At 43.6% G+C, this 12606-nt stretch overlaps 1 protein-coding gene across 1 annotated transcript; it reads left to right on the top strand.

The window, feature by feature from the left end:
* Nucleotides 1–2094: 2094 nt before the first annotated feature.
* GPR137B (G protein-coupled receptor 137B) lies at nucleotides 2095–11918 on the top strand (the record flags this gene model as incomplete). The annotated part of the gene is made up of 5 exons (XM_009877983.1): nucleotides 2095–2317; nucleotides 5123–5272; nucleotides 7481–7609; nucleotides 10438–10562; nucleotides 11309–11918. Coding segments are annotated over 5 exons (739 nt in total), but the record flags the coding sequence as incomplete, so codon positions are not given.
* Between the last annotated feature and the right edge of the window lie 688 nt (nucleotides 11919–12606).

Here is a 12606-nt window from a genome sequence, read left to right as displayed (position 1 = left end):
CCTGACATTCTGTGATTCTGTGATTCTGCAGCTGCAGAGAACCTAAAAATGCCCTGAGAGACACGGCCTGCATCTCCGTCAGTGCTTATTGACAAGTTCAGCAACAATGCTTCTGTTGTCAAAACTGGCAGCCGTCTCCCCAGGCACATCGTGTTAATAAGGGAGATGGAAGATCATTATATGAAGAGCTGCACAACTGACTGGCCATGACAGCTCACCCTGGCACGCACAGGAGCGTGTGGGCATGAGAGTATGACAGTGCTTTTTTTTTTTTTGTCTGATAAACTCCATCGAGGAGGAGCCTGGCCTAGAAGACTCTAAGCCTTGCTGGTTGCAAGCAAGGACCAAGGGCACACAGGCTGTGCTGAAGCAGGCGGTCTCTCTGACTAAAATGAGCTGAAAGAGAGCATATACTTACTGTCCCACAAGCAGGCAGCATGTAGGAGCATACCTTTCCTCATAAGCCCAAACCCCACAAGAATATTTTACCTGTGCTACAGTAGAGTAGCAGAGGTCAGACTTTGAGAGGGGAAGAAAAGGAAGACACATGACCACCACAAATATCTGTTGACATATTAATAAAAGCTGTAAATGTACCACAACTGCAGCTGGGAACTGCATTCTCCAGAGGAAGTCGTGTGAGAGAGGAGCTTCAGGGCTCCAGTGCTTCCAGTATTAGACTGAGAGGTTTAAAGGAACTACCTCTAGCTGCTTATCCTGAAAACAGAGCTCTGCCCTGGAAGGTTAAGAATGAGCACAACTTTCCCCCTGAGAGGGGATTTCCATGACTGGCAAGAAAAACGGCATCCTTGCCCACTGCCAGATATAGGGCATTGATTCAGAAGCAGGGACTTTCAGGCTTTCAGTTCTCCCTGTTACACATTTAAAAAGTCTCAAAGGTATAGCACTTCCTTTCATGTGCTCTGAAAAGAAGCCAGCTATGCTTCCGCTTTTAGCTTTGTTGTTGCTCTCCCAAAAGGATATGAATGTGTGGAAGAAAAAGATCACCATTGGGTGAAGTGTTTTTAAACAACTGGAATTGGATTCCTCAGTGACAGCTGGATATTTGTTGTCAGCAAAATTCAAAGTTCCCAGGAGGCATGAAAAGTTGTGTCCAAAACCTCTTATTCAATGACTGCAGATTATGACCCTTATCAGTAATTGCCTTGATCAGCAATGATAATGAAGTAAGCAAACACCTGAAATCGAAGCATTCTTTTTTTTTTTTTTGCCTCTTTTTTTTTGCTTTTTGCTAAAGCTCCACAGCTGTGTGTAGGAGGAAAGAGGAATTAGAAGCAGCCTTCCTTGAGTATGTGATATAATTATTGCAGATATCAGTGCTGGGTAGGTAGGAAAAAAAGGATGGAAAAATCCAGTCCAGCTCCTGGGCTTCTGTCTGTCAAATCTCTGTTCCAGCTTTGTGCCTGTGGTTGTGCAAGTGAACCTTTTGCCTGGCATAGAAGGCAAAATGATAACCTGGAATCAATATGCATTTTTAAATTTCTTGATGTTTCTTTCAAGAGGTTGCCCATGACCAAGTTATTTAGGAAAAGGGACACTGAAAGACGCTGGGGAAACAGTAACTCAGAGATTTTTCCTACTGTTAAGACACTTCCCTAACTTAATATGAAATCTGGCAGCAAACGTCAGCAGTCGGTAATGCTTCTCATGGCGGTAGTAAAACCAGGGTCAAACCCAGCACATTCCAGGGAACCCAGCCTTTTACAGATTTCTCAGTCAGAGAGTTTGTGCTGTAGATGAAGTGCACACTCTAAGAAAGCACATGTGTATTTTAAGTAGTTTTTAAGAACTGCACTATTGTGTTTCTGCTGGAAACAGTCTTCCATGTTTTGCTGTGTGACATTGAATTTTAACTTACAGCTTGTTTTGTAACTCTGAAAACGGGTCCTAGATGAGCTGAGTTAATCTCTTCAGCAATCTGGAGCACTTTGGTTTGGGCTTAGGGTGCTGGTCACTCCATCAGCTGTGGCAGCCCAACACGTGCCGCTTTTGTTGCTGAGAGTGCAGCTCCCATCTCGGGAGCGACACTTGCTGAACGATGTCACTAAAATTGTTTTCTCCTCACTCTCCCAGGTTGCCTCTGTACCTGGCTTCTCTTTTCATAAGTCTCCTGTTCCTCTTGGTGAATTTAACTTGTGCAGTATTGGTGAGGACACAGAATTCAGAGAGAAAAGTCATTGTCTCTGTCCGGGTGGCAATTAATGACACGTTGTTTGTGCTGTGTGCTGTTTCGCTCTCCATCTGCCTGTATAAGATTTCCAAGATGTCTTTAGCCAACATTTACTTGGAGTCCAAGGTAAGGTACATTTTCAGTTCTTTTCAAGTACCTTTTGAGAGAGAAGGGCAGCACGAGGCTAAGCCACACAGTTCTTCAGATCTTCTGAGAGCTGGAGGGCTTAAACTTCACAGCTTACACTCAGCTGGCCATCCTGCTCTATATGTGAATTAAATACTAAGTGCTAGCAAGGGTGCTTTTGGCTAAAACCAGTGACCCCAAAATCTGTATTTTGAGGCAGAGGTTACAGAACTTATTGGCTGGAGTTTCTCCGAGTGGATACTGCTTTCACCAGATCCCTTACTGAAGCCCACATCTTTTCAGTACTGCTACAGACAAGTGGTCTATACTTTGGGATCCTTCAGCTTGTCAAATTATTGGCTGAAGTTAAATGTTTAAGGTAGCAGCATGCCGAAGAAAAGTCAGAGGAAAGCGAATCTTCCTTTATACATTTGCATACTGTCTTGTGGATAATGAGAATGTGTTTTAAAAGACTTTAATGCATTATAAAATCAGCCAAATGGGGAGAAGGGGAAAAAAGCCTCTCGTACTACTCTACAAAATGTTCTTTAAAGAGATATTGTTAGGTTTACAGCTTTGGACACAGTCAGCGGTCAAGGAGCTGGGTGGCATCACATATGCCTGCAGTATTTATTATAAAATCAGTGAAAGTGGTTTTTGTTTACAGATAATGAAAGAAAGTTTTCAAAGGTCTGGCATTTTCAGGAGATAGTTAATTCTTAAAATGAATTAATAGCTTTATCCAATAGCATGCTACCTTTGCGACGACAAACCTTTCAAAAATGTTTCAGCTACTGTTTAGAAAATCTTATAATAAGATTCTTCCATCCATTTACTTAACCAGATGAAAGGAGTATTTTCCCATTTAATCAAATCTGGCCATACTGCACAACAACTGAAAGTTCAGGGCTGAACAGGAGATTTAAAAACACAGCTTAGTTTGTTTGTTTCTTTCAAGCCTGTCACTTGCTGACCTAAGGGCATGGGCAATGGATTATTTTTACTAGTCAGAAAAGTTTATCAAGTGCTGCAAATCACAGAAGTGTAAATCTCTGTAGCAAAGCAGTGTTAACCTAAGGGAGGCTTTGGTAGATTACTTTGTTCCGGTTCCTCCTCCTGCAGGAAACCTGATCTTCTTTACTTCAAGCTTTTTCACAAAACCAAACAAACTCTTAACATTGTTGCAGACAGGAAGGGACAGGACACTCATCTGATGAAAGTTTTAATGTGGAAATGAGAATTAAAGAGCGCTTTGCTCCTTTCTGCTGACCTGAAATGGGAGTTCCTCTAGGGAATTTCAGTAGGATTTGACTGCTTGTACTTAGGGATACAGATGGCTGGAGCTAGCAGTGAAAAAACATCCTGGTTTAATCTGCTATTGTTGTGCTGAAAAAGACTAGCTGAAGAAGAAAAATTCATTCTCTACAGTGATGTGGCAGAAGTAGTGTTGGAGATGACACGTGCTCTGCGGTGCAGGTAGACGGGCATTGGTGCTGGCAGCCTTCTAGTTGCATCTCCCATCTGCTGGCACCTGTCTCCTGACCACATGTGAAAAGGCGCGCACCTCCATGACCTGGCGCAGTGACCAAGGCTACGACAGCACCAAGGAGGCTCTGTGCTGGCCAGAAGCATCGTGTGGTGGGACATGCTACAAACTTGGGGCTCCCTCTCTTTTCTGTAGGGGCCTGTTACAGAAGAAGCGTTCCTCTGGCTTTACTTTTACTGCTGTGCTCTCCTGTCCCCAAACCACTAAGCACATTGGACTGGTGGCAAAACCAGGATGCTTTTACCCAGTTCTTTGTATTTGGTGGGATTGAAGTTTGTTAAATCTCAAGCATATTTAACTGTTACCTGTTGAAGAATGACAGCTGTCTAGGGAAACCTATATTGGGAAATACCAATCCCGTTCTACTCTTCACTTCTGCTATCCCCAGTCTATAAATGCCAGGGAGCTGGGATATGATATGTGCTAGTCAGTGCTTCTCTCTGCTCTCTCACCCTCGGTTTCTGTGACAGCCTCACTGACTTGCTCATACCGAGGATTCATTCCTTCCTTTCTTGCTGTTACAGCTCATGTGCTGGCGTCTCAGCCCGCCACACTGACCCTCCCCACCTGACACAGTGGTCAGACGTCTCACTTACTCCTGCTGCTCGATGTCCATTTTTCTCACTAGGGCTTAAGAACTGTTCTGATTTCACACTTCATAGTCTCATTCCTCCTCTTGTGCCCAAGCTCCCACTGGTGGACTGCCCTGCCATGGTCACTCTGCCCAGGGACTGAGCCTCTGCTTTGCCTCCTCTGTGTTGATGTTGGATGAGGCAGGGTGTTCTGTCCCTGTCTGTGCTGCCTTTAACCAGTGACTGTTACAGACTGCTCAGTACTCAGGTGCACAGCAAGCAGCTGTAAAACGATGCAAGGTTGCATCATGCTAGCTAGCCAGCATCTGATGCAGGATGCGCTAGAGCTGAGGCACAGCTGAAGGCTGAATTCTGTTGCTCCATCTGACACCAGCTGTGTAGTTCTCACATGCTTTCATTGCTCTGAAAATAGCACTTGTACAGTAAGTTGTAGCAATTAGTCGCAGCCGATCTTAGTAAGGGCTGGAACTGCTACCATTGCCTAGAAACCACTGTACTGATAAAATACAGGAATATATGTAGTGTAGGATACAAGGATCAAAGAAGGAAAGAGAAAAAAGTCAGTCACATTAGACAGAATAGCCGGACAACCCTCGAAGTCCATGCAAAGCAGCGTTCTTCCTAACTTCCCTTATGAATAATAACCTGTGCTTAAATCTCTTTCAGGGTTCATCTGTCTGTCAGGTGACAAGTATAGGAGTGACTGTTATACTACTTTATACCTCACGAGCCTGTTACAACTTGTTCATCTTATCGTTTTCCCAAACCAAGAAAGTAAATTCTTTTGATTACGATTGGTACAACGTATCAGATCAGGCAAGTATGAAAATATTTGCTAATGAGAAAAAACTCATTCTGTATGCGATGGCTGATTGCCTAAATGCTATGACAAGAGGAATTAATATATTAAAATCCTATAATTTTTTTTGTTTATTCAATGCACTAAGATTGTTTTGCTCCAGGAATGCAAATTTCTGGTAGTTTCAGCATAAGGAGGAAAAAATCCCACCTCAGTGCTAAAAGAAAGAAGTAACCACTAGCCAAACAATAATAAAACTCCCAGTCTTTTATTTACCTTGATTTTATTGTTAAAGAAAGCACGACTTTTATTAAAGAAGAGAGGTGCTTTGTCCATTAGAAAGAATGGACTGTACTTGGAGAAGCACGAAAATGCTACTTGACTCCATTGAAATGCTCGGTTCTGAAGACATCATCAAATCTCCCGTTGCCATCCAGGGCTTTGGAGTTATTTACCTTCCTTCTGTAATTAGCGTGGTAACTTCTGATAGAAGAAGTTCTGCTAGAACTACTTCTTTAGATTGAGATGAGACTAAGGTTCTTCCCAACCTTTAATTGCAAGTGACAGTTCAGATTGAAAACTAACAGTGACAGAAACACTAAAGGAAATAGCAGGGAAGTCTTTGTTGAACTTGATGAAATTTGGGTGTCCAGCTCCTTTCCCAGCTTTGAAGCATGCAGTTAGATCCCAGTAGTTTTCCAGCTGTGTCAAGGCTAGGCAAAATGGCAAGTCTGGATCTGGACCACGAGTATGTCCTTGTTTGGCCTCAAAATCCCAGAAACTTGACATCACTTCAGGATATAGTTCAGTGGTTGTGGTAGTGTTGAGTTGATGGCTGGACTTGATGATCTTAGAGGTCTTTTCCAACCTTATTGATTCTGTGATCTCCCCACCCTCTCAGCAAGCACCTGCAGACCAAAAGCCCCGTTCCCAGCCACACGAGGGCCTTGTATTGCCGGAGTGGCCAAGCAAACCCGGAGCTGTCAACAATTTTCTGTTGAATGGCAGGTAAAACTGCAAATAAGAAACAGGTAAACAGTAGGGTAGGATTGCCCAGAGGACCTCATTATGAGTTGAGCAGGGTCTGTCAAGGGACCACGAATGAACCCTGCTGCAGCGCAGAGAAGAGGGGCGCAGCTACATGTTGCCACTCTGCGTAATTAGAACACACAGGTTTAGGCAGAGGGGCACTAGATTGTGACTCCTCTCCTGAATCAAACATTTTCCCTCTTGTTGTTGGGGCCTGGAGTGTTGCTGCTGCTCCTGCTGCCCCCTTGCAGGGGGCATTTCTTGTGCTGACGCCTGCAGTCTGGAGTAACAGGGGCTGGAACTGCATGGCCAGAATACCTGGTCCCCTGTGGAGGCAGAGGTTGCTCATAGGGAGCTCACTGGAATGGTTTAGGCTTCAGGTCACTACTACTGATTTTTGAATGTCTGAGCTGTGGCATTAGGGTTGCTTGGATTTGGGAGTAAATGATTTGAGCCATGTGTGAAGGGCCTGGGACTAAGGAGCAGGTACTCGGTTTGTATCAGAATCAAAAGTCACTTTTAAAAGTCCAGGCCACTGTTTGTACTGTGGTGCTGCCTCAGGTCACCTGTCAGAAACATCACCCTTTTCTCTCCTGTACAAAACATGCAAAAGGACAGGATTTGCCCTCTGCAGCTGTGGTGAATGGTGGAGGGGAAATCCAGAGAGATGTTCAAAGCTAATGCTCGAGTAACAGTATGGTTCTTCAAGCTATAAATGTGCACCAATTTGAAGGGATCCAAGCCTTAATTTTTAAAAGCCAGATTGCCAACAATGCCCTTGAAGACCCAGGCATTGATTGTTCCTTTACATATTAGTCACACTTGGAAAAGGACTGGAAAACTAGTTTCTCATTACCTGGTCACTTGATCAAATGGTTGCTTGCCAGGCTGTTAGACTGGGGAAACCCCTGCATTAAACTTTGATTTTGCTGAAGTAAATACAGCAGGAAGAAGAGGAGGGAGGAGGAAAGGTAGGAGGAAAGGGAAGTCATGTACCCAACAAGATAGCATATTGATTTTTTTAGTATGCCTTTAATCATTAGCCACATTAATCTGCCTTTACTGAATGGAATTTCTGGCTATGTTGTCAGGCATTTCAGCCATTTAAATTTCCTAAGAAGACATGTTTCCTCCTGTGCCTTTAAATGAGCTGCCATCTTTATTTTTAAACACATTTCTCTTTGACTTTTCAACAGGCAGATCTGAAATGTCAGCTGGGAGATGCAGGCTACATAGTGTTTGGAGTGATCCTTTTCATCTGGGAGCTCTTGCCTACTTCCTTGGTTGTGTATTTCTTCCGTGTCCGAAACCCTGCAAAAGATCTAGTAAGTCAAAGTTGCTGGTGGTTTCATTAGAGTAATGTCTGGGCAGGTCGGGTGAGCTCGGCTTCTGGAAGAACTTTTGCTTCTTTACATTTTGACTTCTCTTTTTTAGTGTTTCTTTGGCAGAATAAAAGCAAGCCAAACTTTGCATTTCTTTATATGAACTTCTTGTGAAAGAAGCTCAACATATTTACCCAGAAGGAAGACAAGGTGTTTCTCAGGCAGTTTACCTTGAAAATCGTAGATCTTCTTAAATTTAAGGGCTGTCTTCCCATTGAGTCAGTACAGTACTTTACTGTAGTCAGTACAGTACTTTACTTGAGTCCGTGGAAAAGAAGTTTATTATCCAAACTTGGGATTTTTCATCACGTAGCAGTGAAAATGGTTGTGTGGTAACTGTCCAGTGGCCTGTAGAATGATAGACTGAATCCCTTCAGCCCTGTACCCATGGAGTTTTTCCCATGGTAAAGACCAGTAGCCATAATAAGCACTTGCCGATGTTTTTGTTTGCTGTTTCAGCAGAGCAGAGGTTAAGCTGTGAGTTCTAAGGATAACTCCTTGTAAACATCTGGGTAATTAATAGATGGACAATCATATTTTCATAGCTGTAGGCAGTGTCTCCAGGATGTGCTGGCTGACAGGCACATGGGGACTACCAGCCTCTAGGGGAGCATCCACTAGGGGGAATATCAGCACTGGGATTGCCAAGGTAATGTCTCTTTTTGTGGGCCAAACCAAAGCTCCTATTCCCCAAGAAGGATGTGAATGGTAAATTCATAGGTAAAAGAAGCAATCAATAGAATAACTTTTAGATTTCAGAGACAGTGGTAAAGCTCAGCTGAACAAGGACTAACATAACCCTAAGGAACCCCCACGGTCTGTTAGTGTCTATTACCAAAACATCTCAGGTACACTCCTGTTTAGGAGTTAGCAAGGACAACTGCAAAGAAAGAAATCTTTTAAAGCCCAGTCCAGTGGTACTACCCTTATAAAAAAACACCACAGAGAGATCTCACTTCATTTAAAATTAGTTTAGTAAGGCTAGACCTGGTGGTCAAGTCTAGATGGTGTGGGAGAGATTCACAAGAGAATGAAAATGAGAGATGTGGTCTAATCTCTCCTTTCAAAAGCTGATCACAGAAAGACTTGTAATGCTACTCAGATGAGAGCTCAAACAGGCAGTATTCGCTCTCAGAAGTCAACAAGCACTGCAGTAATCCCTATAATACTATATTTTTGCATTGTGATTTGCAGAAAGCCTTAACTCTCCAACTTCATTAAGATACAGTTCAAAAGAGCCAGTCTGTCATGTCAGTCCTTTTAGGGTAGACATTATGTGTCATAGTGAATAGGTCATATGTGGATTTTTACTACAAAAGACAAATATTTATGCTAAAAAGTATCATGGTAAGAGGAAAACTGGAAACAAGGTTGGAAAGAAACAAATGGAGGCACTGTAGCAAGGCAGAACTCAACCTCAGTGCAACTGTGCCACAAGAGGGAGACCAAGGGCCACAGGACTTCAGTCTCATGTCAGTCAAAGAAGGCTGTCGCTCTAGCAATCTAGCGGTTGAAAATACTTAGCCAGACAGCATGGGGTTAGACTTAAAACAAGCCCTCTTTTAATTAAAAAACCCTCAACAACTCTGATTTTGCAAAATTCCAAAAATGTCCTTTATTTTTAATATGGAGCAACCCCAAGAAATAGTTGTTCTTTCGTTTTACGATTCATTCAGGACTTCAGAAACAGAAAGTCTGAGTGGAGACAGCCTGCATTCTGCACTGCCCAAGTGTAAAGCACCACTCCACAGACGGCTGTAGCCTGGATCGAGCTGTCTCTCTGCTTTGGCGCTGGCACGGGGTAACCGCAGCGCAAGGTCCTTTGCCTTGCCATACCTTCAGCCAGACAAATGTTGGGGAGATGACAGAGATGGACCTATTTTTACTTGTCAAAGTTATGTAACAAACATCTGAAGAATAAGGGGAGATCAAACTGTTCTCCTGCTTCAGGCCAAGGAGATGTCATCCTGGCTTATCAACAGGTGCGGGGAACCATGTTCCATGGGGTTGGAAGCAATGGATCAGCAGAAGAAGCTCAGCTGGGTCCTAGATGTCTGTCTGCTGTTTCAGGAGTCAGACTGACCTTTTGAATTTTGCACGTTTTCTGGTTTGATTCACAGGGAAAGAATAGCAAAATGTTTTGTAAATGAAGGAGTTACATGTACACCCCTTTTCCTGTTCTATCAAAAGATCTTGCCTTGGGGTTTGACCCTCACAGCACTGTAGGGTAGATACGGAAGTTGCTCAGAGAGGCACTAAGGAGCTTTTCAGCTGTGGTTTCATTAAGCAGGGTGCTGAGGTCCACTATGGTCAGTTCCTGAGGCAAGGGAGGTAACACACCAGGAGAGAGGGTTACAAATGCAGAAGGTAAAGCCAAATCTCTTCAGGTGTATCATATCTTCCAGCTCCTCAGCTGCATCCCTACTGCTCCCATCAAGGCAGACAGGAGCAAAAAATGCAAACTATCCAGGATGGACAGGGATTCAGCAGCTGGGTTAAATCCATCCTGGAGGGGGGTTTCAGAAATAGATCCTCTCTGTTAGCTAGAAGGAAGGGAAAAGAAAAAAATGTTGAGATCAGTAGACTTATCATGATGCTGGCAGAGAAAAATGGAAAATGCACAAATATTTATATGGTCTACAGCAAATCTAAAACTGCCTGTTCCATTTTGGAAACTGGGAGGTAAACCTGCAGGGACTTCTTTTTGAAGTCAGGCACCAAGCTGTTTATCTGTCTGTTCCCAGTACTGACTGAGGTCTTCCTCCCCTCAGGCCAATGCAGGAATGGTCCCAAGCCATGGCTTCAGTCCTCGATCTTATTTCTTTGACAACCCTCGGAGATACGACAGTGATGATGATCTAGCATGGAATATTGCACCGCAGGGGGCACAGGGCAGGTGAGATATGAGGGAACCACTTGCTTCCTGTAACAGAAACTCGAGGAGGAAGAACTCTCACAGACCGCAGAAGACTGATGTCATTGTCTAGCTCCAAATGTTGCATCAGGTCCAGGGGGGCAGGGAAAGCAAAGGGGGAAGCTAAGCAGCAAGTAAGCACTGAGTGACTGTAGGGATCCAGGGGCCCCATAGAGACTACAAAGACGTGAGACTGGTTGTGTAAGTTCGGGATTTTAACAGCAGGCCACTCTTGAAGGAACTTTGGGTTGCACGGTTCACCCTCTGGTTCTTCCAAGAGTGGCACAGGCGCAAAGCAGCTGCGTGTGTTGTCTGACGCTGCTCAAGGGGGAAAAGCCAGCGCACTAGCGCTGCTGCTAACCACCGACGGATCCCTCCTACGCGACACAGGAGGTTTAGGTCTGTCACTGACAGTGCTGGGACTTGGCAGGGGGTAGAAGCACCACTTCTAGCGTTTTCAGATGCCTTCTGGAATAGCAAAGCAGGAAGGGGAGGGGCTTCAGTAGAATCAGGAATGGGTTGAGAACACTCCAATCAAAATAATTGACAGACCAGAAAAATAAATAGGTGCCTGAACCCCTGGTTGGGGGTTTATTTTTGCACTCCAGCGTGAGAACTACCACCTTTATGCAACTGCATCTTGCCCATGTTCATCAACCTGGTAAACATGAAGCAGCTGCAGAACCAACCTGGCAGTCACTAAAATTCTTTGGGTTTCTTTTTTTAAGTTTCTCTCCAGACTACTACGACTGGGGCCATCAGAACAACAGCTTCATGGCTTATATAGGATCCCTCCAACAAGATCCAGCACTGGACACAGACCGGCCGAGCCCTATTTAACTTCAATCAACTCCAGCTTTCTTGGACATTCCAATATTAAAACAAATGTTCTGAAAAACAAAGCTTAGCCATTTTTCTTCACCTTTTGTTATTCAGAAGTGTTCCTGTGCACACATAAATGAAGAACTTTGCCACGAGCTTTTCATAGTTCAAGGAGAAGTATAAGCTAATGATTTAAACTTTGAAGACTGTTCTAATTAATACCTTGTTCTAAAGCCATGGTATTTTTGGCTTTGAATAGAGTTGTTAGAGAGTATAATTTAATCATTTTATGCTCATTTTAAAAGAGCAAATTTCATGAAGTGAAATGACAATTATTTTCTAAGTATTTTTATTTTTACACTGTGTGTTAGGTTAGAAATATGTGATTATGCTTAATATACTGTAAACACTGTATACTGAAGGGTTTGTTCAAATGCATGACAGTGGCGATTCTTACGTGCACATAAAAGCCTGTAAGGGAAAAATATCAACCCAATTAAATACTGTCTTTTCAAGTTATTGCTACATTCTCAGAGCACAATTTACTCTTTGGATCATCGCTGCTTACTCAAGTGGACCCAGGGAAAAAATTCTGCGTGATCAGCAGGTCAACAAAGCTGTGCTTCAGCCTTGTGTGTTCAGGGATAAATTTGGCGGTTTGTGGTAGAAATGATGGATAAATATCATTCTAGTATGTGACATTTGCACATAGCAAGCCTAAAAATAGTTCCTGTTAATCTAAGGCGAGCAGGAACTCTGTGTAACTCTAGTTCCAATCTTTTCATTGTGCCCAGTACTGACTGGTGTGCTCTACTGTGAAGAACTCTGCAGCCCCAGCATCTTTCTCCTTCTCCACATGAAACAAATACTCTTAGTTTAATCCACATTGCTCTAAGAAAAAAACCCATATTTCTTACAGTAATCTTCACTGCTAGAGAAGTGGTTCGTTTTGAGGCATGCTACAGCATCCCCAGTGGACAGGCTTGATGTTTTCCTTGTATTCCAGGAAGTACAAGAGGTAGAGAATTCTCATAGAGGTTTCAGAGAGGAGATACAGGGAAAAAAGAAGGGCTGGGGAGTCAATGTGATCAGGTTGGCTTAGAAGCTGAAAGTGCAGCAGTGCCGCAGGGTCTTTGGGTTTGGGGGCCTTTGTGGCACAAGCCCTGCCTCTGGCAGGCGCGCAGTGCACCCTCCAAACTGTGTT

Source organism: Apaloderma vittatum, unplaced genomic scaffold (genome assembly GCF_000703405.1).
Source record: "Apaloderma vittatum isolate BGI_N311 unplaced genomic scaffold, ASM70340v1 scaffold5471, whole genome shotgun sequence".
Classification (NCBI taxonomy): domain Eukaryota; kingdom Metazoa; phylum Chordata; class Aves; order Trogoniformes; family Trogonidae; genus Apaloderma; species Apaloderma vittatum.
The sequence above is the reverse complement of the archived record's forward strand: the minus strand, read 5'-3'. Positions and strand labels throughout refer to the sequence as shown.